The sequence below is a fragment of the Grammomys surdaster genome, unplaced genomic scaffold (genome assembly GCF_004785775.1).
Source record: "Grammomys surdaster isolate TR1022 unplaced genomic scaffold, NIH_TR_1.0 188, whole genome shotgun sequence".
In the NCBI taxonomy this organism is placed as follows: Eukaryota; Metazoa; Chordata; class Mammalia; order Rodentia; family Muridae; genus Grammomys; species Grammomys surdaster.
The window spans coordinates 9146821-9167586 of NW_021604633.1; the positions used below are offsets into that span (position 1 = coordinate 9146821).

A 20766-nucleotide genomic window follows, 5' to 3' on the forward strand; every position below is an offset into this window, starting at 1 on the left:
GTTAAGGCCCTTGCAGCTATACTTTATCCAGTTTTTTTTGTTTAGTTTTGCCATTATTAAAAAGTAAAATTCATTTTAAAAGTGAGATACAAAACACTGCACAGTCTATACAGTTTCCAAGACTCCAGGAAGCTATTATGCTAGGAAACACAACCACATAAATATAAACAGGTTAAAATTTAAATGTAGTCTTAGCTTTCCACCAAAGGTGCCCTTTCAGTTTTCCTGACATTTGTCTACATTATTTCATCCGCTGCATTTGTGCTTTCCTCTTTAAAATGGGTGTGGGGATGCTAATGATGAAGTGATCAATAGTCCCCAAGTCCTTTTTTGACCTCAAGCTCTTCACTCTAGCTGGTTACAATTACAGACTTGAATCATGTACTCATTTAATCCTCAGTTGTATACCCATTTCTGTCCATACACAGATATTTAAAACTTCATACTCCGACTGATAGAAATAAAGTCACAGAATTTAAAAGTTACTCTTCTGTTCATCCTTACATAAATAAGGCACTAGATTGAAAAAATACATTGTGCTTGAATCCTCTTTTAATGTCTTTTTGCAAGTACAGGTCTAGTGAATATAAAAATTCTTAAAGACTACTGCTATTCTGTCTATGAATAGTAGAGATCCATGCTTCAGCTGCCATCTTCCCTAATGCTGAAAGAATGAGTAATATTACCTCATGTAATATTACTGCAGTACTGATCTGACTTATGGAAACCCTAACTTGCCTGATAGCATCTGAGAATAGATTAAATAAACCAGGGGCCATTAAAAAGAAACACATTTAACCATTTTAACCAAAAACATAGTAATACACTCTGAAGTTCTGATGGGGGAGTTTTGTTGGCAAGATATATAGAAGAGGAAGCTAAACCTTAGAGCACATTAAAGGTTTCTTTATCTGTCTCTTTATTCTACAGCATTCCAAAAACTGCCACCATACACAGGGAGTTCATATACTTTCTCTTTTTTCTTTACATTTGTTCACTGTCACTTTTATCTGTTGTTCAGAATCTCATTGTAATAGACATGATTATTAAGATCCTTGCAAAAAGATTCATTTTAATATTTGTTGAGAACTTGTTATATTCAAGGGAGTATGTTAGCTTATTTTAAAAATTTTTAGTTACATTTGTGTGTGTGTGTGTGTGTGTGTGTGTGTGTGTGTGCCACAGCTGGCATGTAGTCTGAAGACAACATGAGGAAGTCAGTTCTCTCCTTCCATGTTGTGGGACCTGGGAATTGAACTCATGTTGTTAGGCTTGGTGACAGATGTCTGTGGCGAATGCTGAGCTCTTGCCAGTCCATGTTAATGTTTTAAAATAATTTTTAAGTTGAATAGCATTAGGGACTATTTATATTTTTTATATTTGGAGGATGACATTTTAATTTAAATACCAAAGAGGATAACACATCTTTAAAAAGGTCACACTACAAAATGGAGCATGCAACCGATTTTACATGTTTGCTGGTTGGTAATGGCTGACATAAATAGTTCGATATAGTTATTGTTGAATGTGTTGCTTTAAATGGCATTGGGAGCAACTGTTCAAAATATCTTCATTTTCTTGTTTCAACAAAAAATGGAAATAATTTTTGTATATGCGATCTAATGCACAGCTTTCAAATTCTATTAAATAGATTAAGTTTACACAAAGCCAAATGTATGAAAAGGGATCTTTTAAAAAAAACTTTATTTGAGAAAGGAAGAGACTTATAACAGAAGGCAAGAAGGGGAAACATACAAACAATATATTTACAACACAAAACAAGAGATCACCTCCAAGGGTGTAAATCATAATAAATACAGTAGATCTTAGAAGACATTGATTAGTTAATTCTAAGGTTAGTTATGTCCAGCTTTTCTTTTTACTGGTTCCAGGTAGTTTCTTGACTAAATTCAAAGACTATCAAATTCAAACAATTAACGTCCACCAAATATACTGATGAAGTTCTCTCAAATGACATTATAAAAAATAGGGTTTTTTTTTTGTTGTTTGTGATCACATATCTTTGAAGTAGTATTATACAAAAGTCTGCTCAGCCACATGTTCCTCCCCAAATAAAATGTATTTTAAAAGATGCACTATCCCTTTTTTTTTATGAGATTGAAAAAAGAATTTGAAGAAAATGAATATTTATGAGATGGAAAAATATACAATTTTATCTTAGGCATGCCATATTTTTAATGCAAAACAACTGACAAAAGTCATTTTAATATGAAGGAATATGTTAACCCAAACATATTGGCGATAGGGAGAGTTGCCTATTAGAACTATGTGACAAATTATCAGAAGGACTTTCATTATGTGGAAAAACTTTTAAGTTTCTAATTCTAGTTATGTTAATTTAATTCAAATGGAGACTTTTTAAAAAAGGATAATGTATCTTTAGCAGGAACATTTTAAAAGAAATAGTTTTAAATGTCACAGCAAAAATGTAAACAACACGTGCCAATAACATACAGTTGAACAATGTCTATATTTGGCAAAAGTGCTATGTCTCCCTGAAACAGGATACTACACCTTAAAATACCATGGATTAAGGAATATAAATATTTTAATAGAGAAGAAAAAGTCATGAAGATTTAGGTTAATTTGGATTATCCATATTATATGTGTCTTAATACAGCTCACATTTAACTAGCTTAACAAAAGTTAACCTGTAAAACAAGGCAAACATACCAAAAGGGAATATTAAGGAAATGTTCCAGAGGATAGTTTCTGTTTAAGGGTTTCCCTACTCATGATGTGATTTTCTTAGACAATAAATCAATTCATAGAACACCCTTGAAAAACAGAAACACTAGACTGCTCTCGCTATCCTTGGATTCTTTCTCCTACATGCCCCACTTCGTGAATCGCTTGGACTTCCTGTTTCCACAAAGCATTTCCTGTCCCGCCACAGAATCGCTTTTCTGTAGAACAGCGGGAACATCACAAAGAACTGACTCAAAGAAACATTATCTTCTTTTACCTTCAAAGTTGTTTGTATCTTTAGAGCATCAAAGGACATAGTCCTTCAGGAGGTGCATTATATATAAGCAGATTATTCTGTTAAATCCAACATTCACATTTTTTTTTATTTGCCAAAATGATATGATGTATGCCGTGGAACTGGATGCACTAGATCCTAAAGCTATCAGGTATAAATGTGAGTCAACCTCTTGTAAAATTGGTTTTAATTTGATAGCAGGTGGTAGTCATACTGTGCTTTCTGCAGCTGTCCATACAGCACAGCATCTGACTAGACCACCGTGCTCTACATTCCTTCTCATCGACATTTGCATCAGCTCCATTTGATCTTTGTAAGTACACAATGTCAGCAAATTACAGAAAGTTTAAGTAAACTGTGCAGTGCTATATCAGACATAATGTCGTGTTCAAATACAGAACTTCAGCTTGCATCTCTACTTAAAACCACCTGAAATGGTAAGATTTTTCAGTTATAATCTACACTATAACCTAGAGCTACTGGCATGGTAACCACAACATTTCCACTTAACAAAAAAAAAAAAAAAATAGAGAGAGAGAGAGGAAAAGGGGGCGGGGCAGACTACCTTCAACAGTGTTCAAGACTGTAGTATGATACAGTATGTACAGTCATATGAAAACTGAGTTCTATATGTTAAAAAACATCAGATCTAATAGAATGCTTCATTAATCAGGCTGGGAGACTATATTTTGTACTCACAGACCTCAGCAGATAAAACTACAAACAACAGTGAGTTCGTTTTTTTTCTAGAAGTAACTGTTGTATCAGGCTTTGAGATGGACTGAAAGCCTATTGATTACTTGGATATTATATAGCATATTTTTAGTGTAACAGGCATATTCTTACCAGTGAAGGTTCAATGAAACCTTGATACTCACTCAGAGATAAGTATAGAGCGATGCTTTATATAGAAAAAAAAAATTCATTTTACCTGTTTTAGAATTCTTTATCACTAAAATCAGAGAGAGACATACGCTGATAGGAAACAGTAAGCATTTACCAAAATCTGCGACCTATTTTATATTCAAATAATGACTTTAATTACAAATCCTGGAGCTAAATCTTTGCCTATTACCTGTTGCATAAAAGCAGCCTGCTCCCCACATTCCATTTCCTGTATCTGAGCATCTTCATCGCTGTCCACGGGTTCCTCCTTGACCTTCACAGCCCCAACTTGTCCCAGTGTGTCCTCCACACAAACACTGCTGTCGCTCCTAGTGCTGTTGTCCTTAGAAGTTGCTCTGTCTTCCATGGATTGGTCCCCCTGAAGCTCCTCCTCTGCTTCTTCAAGGTGGCTTCCTGGTTGCTTCAGTTGTTCAATAGATTTCGATAGCAGCTAAAAGAGAGTGTTCAGGAGTTCAAAAGTCAATAGTTCCTGATGCAACACATTCAAGTCATACTCTCAATTTTAATAACTCAACTCGTGCTAGGAAGGACCTGAAACATTAGGAGGAAACGGCAAATAAATCATATCCACAGATGCTGCGAAACTTTTTCACAAGGACATATTGAACAACAGTCCTCTTAATACAAATAAATTTGAGATAATAATTCTTTTCTCAAAGAAGGATGCAGTTAGTGTAGACACTCCTCAAACTCACATTTCAGCAAATGTTAATGGCTATAAAAGCCCCAATATCTTGCTTGGTACTAGTGCTTTATAACAAATACACTAGTATTCATATGATGAAATTATGGCAGTATTTAAGAAAGAGAATTGTAAAATACAGAAATATTTATTGTGGGGTTCTGAAGTTTGAAAGTCAATGATCTTTAACATTTGGAAGGCATAATATTTTATGAATGGATCCAAACAGAATTAAACAGGAGTTAAACATGATATTAGATTTCAAATAAAAACATATTTAGACATTTTAGTTGTTATAAATAAAATAATGTATAGCCTTTTTAAAAACGTGACTGATGATACAACTAACTTAACTATAGAAAAAAACCTCACAGAATCAAGCTTAGAAATGGATGCGAATCTTTATATGCTATCATCTGACAATGGACATTTTGTTTCATTTCACAATGATCCTATTGACTCTATAGATTTCAAACTGTGTTTTCAAGGATGGTTGGAGTTGGGGGTAAGTCAATGTATGTGTAACCACCTTGCCAATCATCACAGTTAACAGTGTACTTTTAATATGGCCATGGAAAATAAAACTACAAATTATTCTGCATAAAAATTTTTCATCTCACGTTCATACATAACGAGGTTTAAAAATATAAACAGGTTTTAATGTTTGGCTTACAGTATCACCAAAAAGTTGAAGGGTATCTTTCTAGATGGTGTGCGGTCAATCTTGAGTAGTCCTGAACCTGCAGACACATCTCTTAAATTTAACTGGAGGAATGCATGTTGGGAATTTTCATTTGTTTCAACAATTGTTTATTTGGTACCAATTAGCTTCAAGACTGGTAATGATTGAAAAAATGGGCAGGCTTTGCTCTCTATAAACTCAGGTTTTAGTGTTATAAAGAAATCAGGAAGATACATTTTTACCTCATTTTATGTATGAAATATTACATATTTTTATACGAAAGAAGAACTTTGAAGAAAAAAAAACACTGGGTGTTATAATAGCACCCTGTATTTTCAGGCAACCACTGGAAGGGGTGAGATGGTGTGAGGGACTTGCTGGGAAGTTGTTATGTTTGGGATGAAGGCTGAAAAGGAGGAAACCATCCTAAAAAGAATTTGGAGAAAATGGCACAGCTCATACAATATTTTGGTGGAGAATAAGAATGTATGGACATGAACTATAATAGAATAAGACCCAAATATCTCCAAGACAATCAGAGATGAACAAGAAGAGAGAATACATACCAATTAAAAGCCATATCAGATTTTCTTAAAAGAAAGAAAATTTCTGTATTCATTTCCTTTGTGCTGAAAATTTAATTTCTATTATTTCTGGGCAGTCTGTATGAGGATAAAATTCTTCCCAAAATGCTTACAACATCTTTAAGTGCATTTTAGAAAACTATTTTCTGTACAATTGTCCTAGCTTGGACCACTAATCGTCAATTTCTGTCTTAAATACATAATTGTTTGCACACTGCTGGGAGTTTGAAGAATAAACACCACCATAGTTCTAAACTCTGGCTATGTAGCTGTGGGAACACATGTCCTGCAGTTTTGGGGAAAAGAACATGCAGGACAATATAAAATGAGAGGGAAAAATGAAGGAAAAATCTTACTGTAAGAAAATCATTGCGTATTCTTCAGAGAAATGCCACTGAGCAGCTCTGTGGTGTTTAGTCTTGCTAGCCAGGCCATGTTAGAGGAGCTTTTTGAGGAGAAAAGACTGATTCCGGAAAAGGAGAGGAAAGGTCAAGGGCCCTCACAGAAAATACTAACAAGAAAATGAGTGACATTTTTTTTTTCTTAACAAAAGCTCAATGAATCATGGAAAAGCCCCGCATGACAACACAGCTTCGCTGGAAAAGTGACTGGGAGGTGCTGGCTTGTCAGAAAATGGTGAAAGAGAGGCCCAGGGACACTGGTCCAGCTGAACCTCAGACAAGTGTTCAATGTTGTCAGCCACAGCTTCATGGGGATAGCAGATACAAACCAAGGTGTGGGGTATGTGGCCAAGGACAGAAGTAACAGCTACATGTAAGAGGCTGGCCAGATAGTCCACAGCTCATGAGATTTCCTGGCAGAGTTCCCTGCTTAACAGAAGGCAAGGCTGAGCAGCCTTCTGGATCCACTCCTTTCTCATGGGTAGTTCTGAGAATGTTCTCACGGGAGTCATATCCTAACAACTCATGTTTCCTCTAAACCATATTTCCACTGCCCTTCCTCAGGTGTTTGCTTCCTATCCTTGCAGAACCAAATTCAGCTTGCACTTTTGACTCCCATGCTTTCTTTCATGTGGGTTGTACTGGACATGTGCTATGCTTGGCATTTTCTTCTGTAGATAAAACAATACCCCATTGCCACTCTGAAGTAGAGTCTGGTGGTCTCCATCTCCCCAGTCAATTCACCCAACCCTTGGTCCCTGTCTCTCTTCTCATACCATTTTCTTCCCTTCCTGCTGGTACACTTGCTTGTTACAGTACTAAAAAAAAAAATAATAGAAGGATTTAAATACTATCTCAGGACTGTTTATAGGCTGGGACAACACTGTTTTGGCTGTAACAGTGAACAGACCATTTGCCCCCTATCTCAGCCAAGTCCTTGACTTATGTCCTGAATCCCAACATCTTCCACTATCTTCTATTTTATCATGAATTTTTCCTCTTTTCTGGGCTATTCTCATCCTAATGTTTTCAGTAACAACATCCATCTGAAAGAAAAACCTTGCCTTCCACCATTATATATCTCCCTTCACAGCATAACCTGAACTCCCTCTCGCTGCTTTTATTTTTTATTCTTCAGTCTATGTTAATCGGGGTTCCATTTGAACTGAATCTTTCTTGTCAAGGTCAGTAATATCAGCACAGAGGCAAATTCAGATGGGCATTATAAGAAAAGTGGTTTTTGTTGTTGTTGTTGTTGCTGCTGCTGCTGCTATACAGATATTGCTTTATTTAGTCTTCAACCAACCCAGTGAGATGAGCCCTAACATTCTCTTTACATACAAGAACATGGAGGCTCAGGTTGGTTAAAAGTCATGTCACACCCCAATGACAAGTAGTGATTAGGAAAGAGGTTTTTAAAAAATTTTACTTATGATGTGTGTGTCTGTCATTATGGGCATGTCATGTATGTGGGTGACAGTGGAGTGCATTGAGTTGGATCCTGTAGAACTGGAGATGCAGATTTGTGTGAGGTGGCCAAGCATGGGACAGGGACTGCAAACTGAACATGAGACCTGGGGTCAGAAGCTTCCGCTGGAAGTACAGAAAGTGTTCTTGACCACTAAGTCATCTCTCTGCTGCCTGCCTTCACCCCTATCCTCCATGGCCATTTAAACTTGTATTGACAGGTATCGGGGAGGGCAGGATGGTAGAGTCAAACAGCATGCCAATCATGCCACCCAGGATAGGAGGGGACTGTGCTCTCTAGTGCTGACCAACAATGCTATTCACTAGAATAGAATTTCCGTCAATGGTAAGCGTGTCAAAGTAAACTCAGTTGTGATCATAGAACTTCCTGAAATTTGACTTTTTAGTGTGTTTCTGAGATCACAAAAATACCCAGAGATCATCTCATCTTGTTCAATTGGTTCAGCATTCACAAATTCACCGACATAGATACATACATGACATTGCAGGAGAAACAATGCCACTTGCTCCAGTGAGTTCCCTGGCTTCGCCTCCATTTCTGAGGTCTTATCAGGAAGGGAGGCCTAAAAATGATGTTGCCATTACTTGGTCATAAAGAGCATGGTAAATTCTCTCCTTCTAAGAACAGAGTTCAACAAGGGTTTGTAAAAGGAATGTTTACCGAGAGAGCAGCAATTTATGGGTGGAAAACATGTAGGTATGAAATGTTGGAGTTGAAAAATGTCTAACCCCATCCTAAAACTCATTTCCAATCTCAAAAGAGCAGCTTGCGTGTTGATAGTGTTCTTCATTCCTACTGATGCCCCCGCAGTCCTAAGTACTACCGTCTCCCCCCACCCCCAGGCTACAAGACACTCAATTCTAGGCTTCCTTCTAGATGCTCTGAGTCTTTTCAATATGGCAGCTTCAATAATCACTTCACTCTCTTAGGTAACATCAGTTCTCAACAGACAGCCATCAGAGAGCTTCCTGCCACTTTCTCAGTAACAACCAAATCTCTTAACATGCCCCAAAAGTGTTCCATAATGTGGCCCAACTTATTTCTCGTAGTGTACTACAACCTACCTTTTATGTGTTCCAAATAGCCTGGCCTCTGCTTGTCTTGTAAATGTGACACGCTGGCTTTTGCATGAGACATTGACAGACTGGGCTTTTCACTTCTTCACAACTATATGTCTGAGCTAGTTCCTTACAGAATTTACCTCAATTACCATTTTGCTAATATATTTTTATTGGTGGCCCAGATTATTATCTGGCATTATATTGGTATTTTTTGTTTACAGTTACAGTGATTTGTGTCCTTACTGGAATTCAAATGTCCCAAGAGGCCAAGCTGGATGTGTTTTATCATTTTATATCCAAGTAACTCTAACATTGCATGGCATCTAGCTGAAGTACAAATATTGGAATATGTAATGCTTAATAACAAAGCTTTCATAATCTCCCCCTCAGATTTTGAATAAAGTACTCTATACATGATTTAAAAAATCTTCCTGTTTTTCATCTTCTGAGGAATAAAGATGTTCCCTGTGAACATTCATATCACATCATCAGATAAATGGGGCATCTTGAAGCCAGTTTCACAAGACATAAATGCACAGAGTGGGTTAACTTTCACTTCTTATTTTATTTTAGGTATTTCACTAAAGCTGTTTTCATTTAAAACTCACATTTGCCAGAGTGGAAAAATTAGCAATTAACATCAGCAAGGAAAATCTACAAACAAAAGTCACAGAGAAACTCTGCCTGCCAGGTTTGACTTATTTCAGATTTTTTAAAATGAAAAGTTACTTGGTACTATTTGTAAGTATTCAGATTATGTTGTTTTCTATGTGTTTTTTTGAACTCCAAGCACAACTATTACAAAGATGGTACAGCTAACCCTTTTCTAATTTGTACTACTGCTGAGTGGCCACAGATGTGGCAAGATGTTGGCTTACTCTCAGTGGGGTGGCAGGGTCTCCCTTTGGTTGAACATCTGGAGGTGATCCCCCAGCAAAGACAGCCTGTTGCCTTGCTGGCTAGAAAACAGGAGATGAAACATCTGTGTGACAGATAAACGCAAGCCTATTTGAATCTCTGCTGAGCTGCCATCTGTAAAACACAGAGTGCTGTCCATCTGACACCAGGTGAGTCACTGTGATGGGGACTCCAGCTGAGATGAAGGAGGGGTGTAGCTTCTCCTCTCCCTTTAATCTGTGCTCTTCCTCATCTGTCATTGTGGCCCTAAGTCTTTATACTACTTTACTGCTATTGTGTACACAGTGAGAAAACCACAGGCAGTGAACAATCATTCAGGGTGTGGGGTCACCTATGCACAAACACAGGCTTACAGGAATATCTGTCAGGTATTATAGCAAATGGTGCAAATTCCCTGTTTTCAAGTAAGGAATTAAACTGAAATTCTTATCTATACCTCCTAGGGTTAGAGACAATCAATAATTTCATTGTTTTACAGTTCATGGTAAAACCATGTGTTTTATTGATAAATGATATAAATTAAATACTGCTTTGAAGTTATATTGCTAACTTATCATATTACATCCCTTGGTTCTAACTCTACCAATAGAATATAAGCGTAAGTGTTTCTTCATAAATATTTCTCACAAAATCCTTCATTTGCTCCTCCAAAATCAGTTCATTTATGAAGCATCAATTAACAGTGGTACCAAATATCATCTATTTTTGATTATTGATGACTTCCTGATATTGTGGAGGATTCAACTGTTCTGCAAAGCAGCCCTCAAGTGGCTCATCGCTGTTTAAAAATTCTCTCTTAAATTTTAAGACAGATTTTACTCAGGCAACCATGTGAGTCTGTCTTGTTTTTTTCCCCCTTTCTTTTAAATAAATGCAATATTCTCCTTTTGGAAAATAAGACCTTTCCTTAAGCTCCAAGGAAACTAGACTTAAAAATAATGATAAAATTCTGTCTCAATTCACAAATAGATTAGGTATGTACTAACTGTTCTCAAAAACAGCATGCAGAATTTGGAGGACTTTCAAATCAAGAGGTGTACTTCGAGAAACACTCCAACCTCCAGCCACAAGACACCCTGCCGTTTCGCTTCTGTGCATCTCAGTGGAATCTGTGGAGCCTGAATTAAAGAGCAAGACAATGGTGTTTCTAAATATTAATTCATTGTTGATATAATTAAATGTCCAAAATGCCATATATCCTTCCTTACTGGTTATGTGTATTAATCTGAAAGACAAGGTGAATTTTTGATAAGTTAATTTTTATCCTTTTAATGCTCAAAGATTATCCAAACAATGCCCGCAATGAAGACACCTGGCTATCAGAACGCCTTAACGTTCCAGAGGTACTTCCTTTCTAGAAGGAAGGCTCAAAACATCCTCCCTTTAGCTCCTCATAGAACTGTGTTAGCAAAAGCAGTATGTTTTACTATGTGGAAATCACATTTCAGTAAAAAGTTTGATCATCAACTGTATATTGTTCTGAAGAGAAAAGAAGGCCAGCTTCGTGATGGACAGAGATGAATATGAAGAGGCTGGAGCAGAATATGGTGGCTTGGCTTAAAACGAAGTTCCTTTATGGCTAGTGAGGCAGGTTCTATAATGTGTACTGTGGAAACATCTTACTACTTGCACACAACCATTTTATTAATGGAATAAGGAAAACAGAATTATAATGCTGTCTAAGAATACACATGCTATGGCTTGCATAGGGACTGTATGTTTATAGAGCTCTATCACAATCATCCTCTCAGCCATCCTCCCTCTAAGCCTCTGAAGTTTGTTCACTAGAGAATGACCGGGCGCAACATGGAATACTCTAACCAACATTGCGGTACTCCCAAATAATTACACGAGGCTTCAGACACCTCCCTCGGAGGGAAGTAGACCCAATTTTACAGTTCATGTGGGTGCCTGTGTTCTATACAGCCATCTTACAAATATCAGTTTACAAGTCTATGGGTCACTCAAGGAAAGATCATGCTGTCTTTATTTTCACTTATGTTATGTACCATAATCGTTGTAAGTAGGCTAAATCTCTTGTAGAATTCAGGTTTTTACGCCTGGATGATTCGATTATTAGTGACAGATGAAGGAATATGTGGGGTGGAGGATTGTAGCTCTGAGTGAGACTCATCCTAGGGAAACTGCAATATTTTAGAACAAATGACAGTTCAGGATCCTATGATCCTTCAGGTCTGAAAAGCATTTATAGAATACAGAAAAAGTGGAACCAAACTTGGGGAGTTAAAAAGCTACTCAAACTCTAAGAAACAAACTGCTGGAAATTTATTGTTCTCAGTTCTATAGGTCACTTAAGCTATATCAAACTATATCAAGACTTGGTTATTTCAGTCTGTCAAACGAAACAATGTGTCAAAGTTGAGAAGCAACCAAATTAGCGAGCAGTGATCTCCTTTTAACCTGCCTGGAATCAACATCAGCCAAGCTAAACACATGGATTCCTTCCTCAGACAATTTCCTTTCCCCTGGTATATTACCTCATAGGCCTATTCAACTATTATTTTCATTCAGTAAAAGTACTTCTGGGTAGATTAAAAGTGTAGATTGAGAAATAAATGTTGAGGCCCCTCCCTTGACCCTGCAGCTAGGAAAGCATCACTGGAGATTTTTGTGAAGAGTAGACATTAATCCACTGGAAGAGTCATTTAGCTTCATTTCCAAACACAAGACTTCATCATATCTAATAATAAAGCAACAAGCAATTTTCTGTATATTACAAACAATCAAGTCGTAATTACATATTGTAATGCTTTTATATAAATTTTGCATGGTGATGTAAGCTGGTCTTGTAGCATAAGTGGATTTTTTTTAAAAGCACACTACATACCTACAAGGATCTATTTATATTGGCCTACTCATGTCAAAACAGAATCTATTGAAGAGAAAAGTCAAAGTTTCTTTTATAAACTTCAATAGGTAGATAAATAATTGAGGGGGCTTTTTACTGTAATAAAAACTGCCTTCAATGTGTGCGGATTTTTTGAAGATACTATCCATCTAATGGGTAAAATGTAATCCTAAATTCCTGATTAAAAGACTCTGCATGGAAACAAGCTGTCAGCTGGATAGAGAGAAATGAACCCTGACAAGAGTAATGCCTACTTTCCTAAATGAAAGCACTGTTCAAGTTTCTGCTCATCAGTTTTTTAAGACTTAAAACAAGGCATTTTCCAACCACCCATAGAGGAGATGCCAACATTTGCATTTCAGTAGAACAGGATGAAGTCAGTCAACTTTCAGCTTTGGGCTTGCTCAGAACTCCTGTAAGAAGATGGTCTGTCCAACATAGAACACGGTCATGTGGCAGCATGCATTCAAGAGGGAAGCAGTGTGACCCAGCTGCAGCTAAGCTCGGCACCAGGCACACATGATCCATCTGCAAGCCTTGCTCTAACAAGACACCCACTGAGGCCACATTTGAGGATTGCCAGGCATGTGAGTACCTGAATGGAAGGCAATATGCAGGAAGCTAGAAGCAATGTGGGAAAATAGGATTTCTTCATCCTAGCAAATCTAAAGCAACACACATACACCACACACACACACACACACACACACACACACACTCACATCATAGGGTGACCTTGCTTTTTAAAATATTTATATGTTTTGCTCTGAAATATGAGATCTGTAGCTGTGTGACATAAAATCATCTGCTTAGTGACAGGAACTCGACTGAAGTCACTCACACAACAGTTGAGAACAGATTCTAGCTCTGAGGACAAGAAGCACTTGTAACTTGCTTAACTCAGTGAAATCCCTGGAAAACGAATATTCTTGCTGGTTGTTGAGGGGATAATGCATAGAAAGATGCTGGCAATGAGATGTCTGCTTCTAGTTGACATTCTAGGTAAGAGGGAACTGGTCTATTTACTTATTAAGCTTATTAAACTATGAGAGCAGACAACGAGGGAGTGCACGCCAAAGAAAAGAAGCAGAGAGGAGATACACTAGGACAGAGAGGTTCAAAACAAAGATCTGAGATGGGTACGAGCCTTAAATTATGTTTCAAATTTTAGTCTCATAAGAAAGCAGGAATAGTATTATGCTTCTTATATTAAACCTAATGTGAAGTACAGTTTTGCTTATGAATATGAACTATTGCTTTATAAACAATTATATATATATATATATATATATATATATATATATATATATATATATAATTTGATTGTTGATCTTCAAAACAGTTTTGGTAAAATGCATGCTGTTTCCAATAGTACTAACAGTAATCCTATATTAGCACTTAATTTAGAAAGGTAATACACACATGCCACGTTTGCATGTGACCACTGAGATGAAAGAATATACTTTCGGGTTGCTGAGAATAAATAACTAGGGACAGGCAATGGTCATAAAACATTAGGGAGAATGGAGGACATGTAACACTGATTAATACAGCTACAATAAGAGGAATGAATGAAACACATACTACTTGAATTGAGGATCAGAGGCTCTCCAAAAAATGCTAAGGAAACTCCTTATTTGCTCAGCTTTAGAGTTGAGCACAATTGTGCTTTGCCTTGCTTGTCAGAAGAGAATGTCTACCTGTTTTAATAAAGCAACACAGAACATCTGTTTGGCCTTCAATTTATTGGTCTTGTCTTAGACATGTCTTTATTATGATAAGATAGTACTCATGTCAAAATTCCTAAGTATCATGGTAATAAATAAATAATAAACGCTTATATCTAGGATGAGCCTTGACATATATAAGATATCATCTCTTGAATTATACTTGTTTTTAAAAATGTGTTGGCTGATATCCAGCCAAAAGGAATGAGTAAGATATTTATCACAGAGCCAGAAAAAAATGAAAGAATGGAAAAAAGGGAAGATTATAGACACAAAATTATCAAGGGAGGTAACTAATCAAATCTCTAATGTTATTTCCTTAAAAGAAGTTCTATTTCCATCCTCTCATCTTCTGTTCTGGTGTTGAGCACACTGTGTTACAATGTGAATTGTCTTCTTCTTCTTCCCTTGAAGATACTGGATGAGGATTATTAGGGCATAAGGCAGTGTCCACCCAAAGTAAGGATTCAGTGATGGTCTTCTGAGTGAGTACAAGGGGAATGGTATGTGAATCCAAATATATATTAAACTTCAGATCATGTAGATTTCAAGAAATGAATATTTAAAAAGCACACGTTAGAGAATGTATGGAAACTTTAGTTAAAGCAGAAACTCTTGAGCAGGAATCAATGATATTTTATTAAATTTACAACAGAATGCTGCTGCTGGGAGTTGGGAGGGCAGGAGATATCAGAGATCTGATCTCTCAACCATGAGTTGAGTCTTCAACTCTTAAGCCTAAAGGACGTTCAGGAAAACCACACACCCATGATAACATGACTGCATACGTGTACTTTTGTTAAACTATATCTTAAAGCTCATCAATGTGGGCAAATGACTGTTGTGTGTTTCTTTTCAACTTGATCATAGTTTTATTGATCTGGGGTGGGGGGACTGACAATATATAAAGTGGGCTCAGGAGAAACTTGCTCATATCCTACTATTTTTTGGTGGTGGTGGTGGTGGGTCTTTTATATTTGACTCGTATTGACTCTCAAGAGGAGAAACAAAATCCATGTGAAACGAGGTAAAGCCAAGTGCCTTCCTCTCATTCTAGGATAAAGAAACTCCTTTTTGTTTGTTTGTTTCTTAAGGTTTTGTCAAAGCATAAAGCACCACACTATAAACGTACATATACTGGAAATAAAAATACACAATTTTTATTTTTTAAAACTGTCAAAAACATACAAAGAAATGATATAAGATATGATTTCTGCATGGTTAAGCATCTCAACATTCTTTCTGTGGAAATAGAGTGCTCATACTTATGAAGAGAATGAGAAATCATTCTGAGTGAGTTTTCTCTCTGACCTGGAACTATCCTTTCATTCAAGCTGCCTCATTAGTTGCTGGTGGACATTGCAATAAAAATATTGTATTTCTGGTGGCCCTTGATCATTTATAACATAATTACAAGAGGCAAATAATCTTGGAAGACACAAATACCCCATGTGAATGGCACTGAAACAGAGACAACAGGTAGTTAAATCACCAGGTAGGATTGACAATATTATACTACATGTTTCATAAGTTTTCCAGACATTCAGTGAAAAACTGTGTATCAAGTACATAGAGTAGAGGGTCCTTCTAAACTTTCTAAGGATTATTGACAATTAAACATATCATTTAAGGTTTTTACCACAAAGACCAACTATTTAACTTGATACTAGTTTAAAAAGGGCGTTATTTAAAAATACTTATTACACTTACTTATGCATTCTTTAGTTTGTTTATATGCTTTATGGACATGGGTATGAACACATGTGGAGGTCAGAAGACAATGTGTTGGGATCTATTCTCTTCCACTATCATGTGGGTCCTTGGATCTAACTCAGGTCATCAGGTGTGATAGCAAGCATACTTAAATGGATCGCCTGGACAGCTCAGGTATCTTAATTTTTAACTATGTTCTCATTTCATACTTTTTTTTTTCTAAGTACTCAAGGGATAGAAGAGCTATAAAATGCTAAAAAGTCTTAAAGGAAAAGATATTTTAAGCATGCCATTTGCACACCTACATTTTCACAGATGCTCATTTCCCGTTATGACTACTCATGAGTGAGGACCATGATTTTAGGATGCCAACTATTTGCTCCAGTTGGAAAAAATTACATCAAGGTTCATGTACAATAATAGAAAATGACAAAATTTCTGTGCTCATTTCTTACTAATAACCATTCTAATGAAATGGACAGAATGCAATCAACATATTCTCCTACAGAAACTTAGTAACTCTTGGCATTTAAGGTATAGCCAAAACCCAATAAAAAGTAAATATCCGTGTCATTTGGGAAGAAGGGTGAACAGTAACTAACTTATTGATGGTTCCATCGGAAACACTTCATAATATAATACAGGATCAATATTTCCTTCAATATGATTTTTCTCCATTTCCTTAGACAATTGAAGACAGCTAAAATATTTTCAAAATCTAGAGGATATCCAATGTGCATATGCCACTTGATTAGACATATGGAATACATATTTGGAGTAAAGCCAACTGGAGACCTGTTTGAGTAATCTAAACACCCGAGCTGAGAGGAGCTAACAATCCAGAGATCAGCTTTACACTTTGAAGTTCTCTGGCCTTCATTTTACCTAATTAAGACAAGATTTAATAATCAAACCACTGTATAAACGTATACCTCAAAGTATAGGTTTGTTTCTAATTTGGTGTAGAATTCTTAACAGACCCAAGGAATCAGCCCCACATGGGAAAGACTGCTGATAAGATTTGCTTGGCCTATTGCTCAAATGCAAATGCCTGCTTTTCATCTTAGTTTTATCCTGAGACTGAGCTTAGCATCCGCCCATCAAAATCTCTAGTGTGATACCAAATAGAAAAATGTATCCCATTAGCATCCCATCTGAGTCTGAAATGGTGGCAACTCTGGGTCATAAAATGTGAATACTAAAATACTCTACAGTTATTCATATTAAACATGTAATTTCACAGGGACATACTTAACTGATTTATCAACAGCAGAATTTTAAGTATTTTTTGATGTTAAAATGAGTGCCAGCAAAGAATTAGTGCACTCCAATATTAGTTTTATAAGCAAACCTAACTTCAAGACAAAGATTATAAGGTCAAAAATATGATTGCAAGTCCATCATTCTATATGAACTTCATGCAATAGGCAGTTTTTTTTAAAAGGATATGAACTCATTTTAAGTTGTTCCAGAAAGCCACCAAACAAATAAACCTCACTTCAGAACTATAGGTTGAACCTGTGCATTCAAGGTGATGAATATTGCAGTGGGTAAAGAAGGAAGTTAATTCCTTCCAGAAGAAATTGATTTGATAGAAATTAAGTTAACAAACTTAGAGAGATGATATTGCAGCCAGATGACTCAGAAAGAGTATACAACAGAAGTTCTCAACCTTCCTAAGACTGTAACCCTTTAATATGGTTCGTCATGTTATGGTGACCCCCAAGCATAAAATTATTTTTGTTACTAGTTCACAGCTGTAATTTTTGCTACTGTTATGAATTGTAATGTAAATATCTGTGTTTCCCATGGTCTTCAGTGACCCCTGTGAAAAGGTCTTTCAATTCCCAAAGGAGTCACAGTCCAAAGTTTGAGAACCACAGCCTATTAGCTCTAAAGAAAGAAGGCCAGAAAGAGCACAATTCCATCTCAGTAACTCAACCCATGCACAATGCACCATCTTCAAAAAATAAGGGGCTAGCCTGGACAAATTTGTTTTTAGTATTGCTCAGTACTGCTCAGGACTCTTTAATTCATGACTCCATCTTTGAGTGAGACCCAAGAAAGAAAAATCATCTTCAGGGAATCTTAGAGTAAGGCTGTCACAAGATGAAGACCCCACCCTTAATGCCATGAAGAAGACATAAAGGACAGTGATGGTTTCTGCTCCCATCAGAGCTTACTTTGTTGGGCTTTGTGTTTTACACTGCCACAAAGCCTTTACTAAGCAGAGCTGTATATCTGTTTGTCAGTGAACAGTAATGCCTTCACGGCATGTGTGTATGTCACAGAAAACAACGGAGAGTGGGATCATTTCCCTATAAATTCACACAGCTTGCTTTTGTCTGCTGTTGGATACCTTTATAGCACAATCACTCCTTCTTTATGGTTGGTTTAGTAGAAAAACGCAGAGTGAGAGTCTTATGGTAGAGACCATAGTTGTTATTTCAGCCCAAATCAGAAGTTTCAGAGAAACTGTTTCAAATGATTTTTGGAATGAAATAGACATACTGAAAAATAAGCATGACCTAGAGGCCAAGAAATACAATGCTGGCTTCCACTGTCCTGTCTGCCAACACCTGTGTAACCTTTCTGACTTGTCAGCTCACACATTTACCCTGCATCACAAATGAGGCTTTATACACACACGACTTATGTGTCTGTGAATTAAATAAACACCTCCTCAATCTTAAATCATATTGTTAACCCGTGATCTCAACATTCCGTCGACTGTCTCATGAACATAAAAATAGTGAGAACAGTGATATTGTGACCCTGTCCTTTGACTCAGATGGCAGGGTAAGGATGGTCATCTTTGTATTATCTCCAGTCTCAGCCAGAATTATCTTCCCGTCTCCAGTAAAGAGAACCTTCCTTTGGAAAGCAGTGCTTCCAACGTTTAACACTGCTTTAGACTTACTTTGTTCATATGGATCTGCTGCTGGTATTGTTTCTGCTTCTCCAGGAACTGCTGGTGCTGCTGCTGAATGACCAGCTGAGCTAGTGTGCTCTGAGGCAAAGGTGCAGACTGGGTTCGATTCAGGGGTCGGTGGCGGGGTAACTTGTGGGTACCTCTAATGCCCGGTGAAATTCTTTCTTTTGTTGCCAAAGGAGACTGAGGGTGTAATGGAACTCCACCTGAAAAACAGAATGTGAATGTGAGTGAACAGAGTGTGAGTTTGAGTGTATGTATGAGTGTGAGTGTGTGGGAGTGTGTGGATGAATGTGAGTGTGTAAGAGGGTGTGTATGAATGTAAGAGTGTGATAATGAGTGTGAGTGAGTATGTATGAGTGTGAGTGTGAATATGTGAGTGTATGTGAGTATAAGTGTGAGTGTATGAGTGTGAATATAAGTGTGAATGTGTATGACCATGTGTATGAGTATTAGTATATAAGTGGGCAAGAATGAGTGTGAGTGTGTGGTGAGTGTGAATGTGTTTGTGACAGTGTATGTATGAGTGAGTGTGTAAGTGTCAGTGTGTAAGAATGTGAGTGTGTGTGTGAGTGTGAATATGAGTATGTGTGAGTGCAAATGTGTATGAGTATGTGAATGTGACTGTGTGTTAGTGTGTGTATGAGTGTGAGTATAAGGGTATGTATGAGTGTGAGAGTGAGTACAAGTGTGTGTGTGTGTGTATGTGTGTGTGTAAACAAAGATGTGCTGATACATAATTTTAAGAGAAGTCAGGAAGCATTTTCCAGACAGATAACTTTAGAAGGTTTGGCTGGGACTGGAAGGCTCAAGTGCAAAAGCAGTCTGTTATAGACCAAGGGTCCCCCCCCAGCTCCACCCCACGGACCAAGAATACATAAAGATCATAGCTCCTCCCACAGTGCCAAAATTTGGCACTTGTACAGCAACACGAGTTGCTATTATACTTCTGAGTTAAATGTCACACTGGATCACTGATAATAGTCTTAAAGGACCTGAAAAAACTGTCATTATTAATTACCAGCCACAAGAAGCTTTTGCTGTCGCATTTGTTCCTTCAACAGTAGGTGCTGCAGGAGAGCTTGGTGGCTGCTGTTGGGCTTTCCTTCCATTGCTACATGAACATGGCTGGAGGATGCCGCAATGCTACTGCCATACTGGCCGGACAGAGAAACACCTTGTCTGAGCATCTGTGTCTCACACTTCTGCTTGTCTTTGAGTGAGTTAGAAGCCTGTATCACGAAAGAATGAACACGTGTTAATCCTCCTTATCCCTGTCAATGCTAGGACTCTACTCATTATGTAAGTTTCTTGTGCTCAGTGTGTATGATGAGGTAAATGGATAATACTGTATCTTTTACACTGTGAGAATTAACAAGAGATACAGTTGAGGCACTGGAAAGAATTTAGCAATTGATTATCAATGCAGTAGAGTATGGATGCACTGAGCATAAGGAAAATTAGTGTTAAATATCACGAATGAGAACGAACACAAACTTTCAGCTACACAGTAAGAAAAAGTTTAAATGTATTGCTGTATATCCTGGTGGTAATAGTTACATAAATAACAAAACGTACTAAAAAAAAAAAAGTGTCTTAGGAAGTAACTAAGGCTTCTTACCAAAGAACGAGAAGTAAATGCATACATTGGTTAGCTTAACTCATTCCAATATACAGATTAAAACACCATGTCACAAACTATAAATACATGCAATTACTATACATCAACTTAACAAAAAGTCAAAATAAATGTCAGGCTTTTAACTGGGGAGATTACTTCTACATACTTCAAAAGGCA

At 37.1% G+C, this 20766-nt stretch overlaps 1 protein-coding gene across 12 annotated transcripts in view; it reads right to left on the reverse strand.

The window, feature by feature from the left end:
* Positions 1 to 20766, reverse strand: part of Hdac9 (histone deacetylase 9) — an 818562-nt gene that overhangs the window by 304496 nt on the left and 493300 nt on the right. For 11 of the 12 annotated variants that reach the window (XM_028768862.1, XM_028768865.1, XM_028768861.1 and 8 more), the window contains 3 exons: positions 19990 to 20200; positions 18957 to 19174; positions 1676 to 4340 (listed from right to left, as the gene is read on the reverse strand). In XM_028768862.1, coding sequence (XP_028624695.1) covers positions 4029 to 4340; positions 18957 to 19174; positions 19990 to 20200 — 741 coding nt within the window. In that variant the 3' untranslated portion in view covers positions 1676 to 4028. Of the gene's footprint in view, positions 1 to 1675; positions 4341 to 18956; positions 19175 to 19989; positions 20201 to 20766 lie in introns of those variants that run through there. The other variant, XM_028768866.1, reaches the window with a different exon arrangement.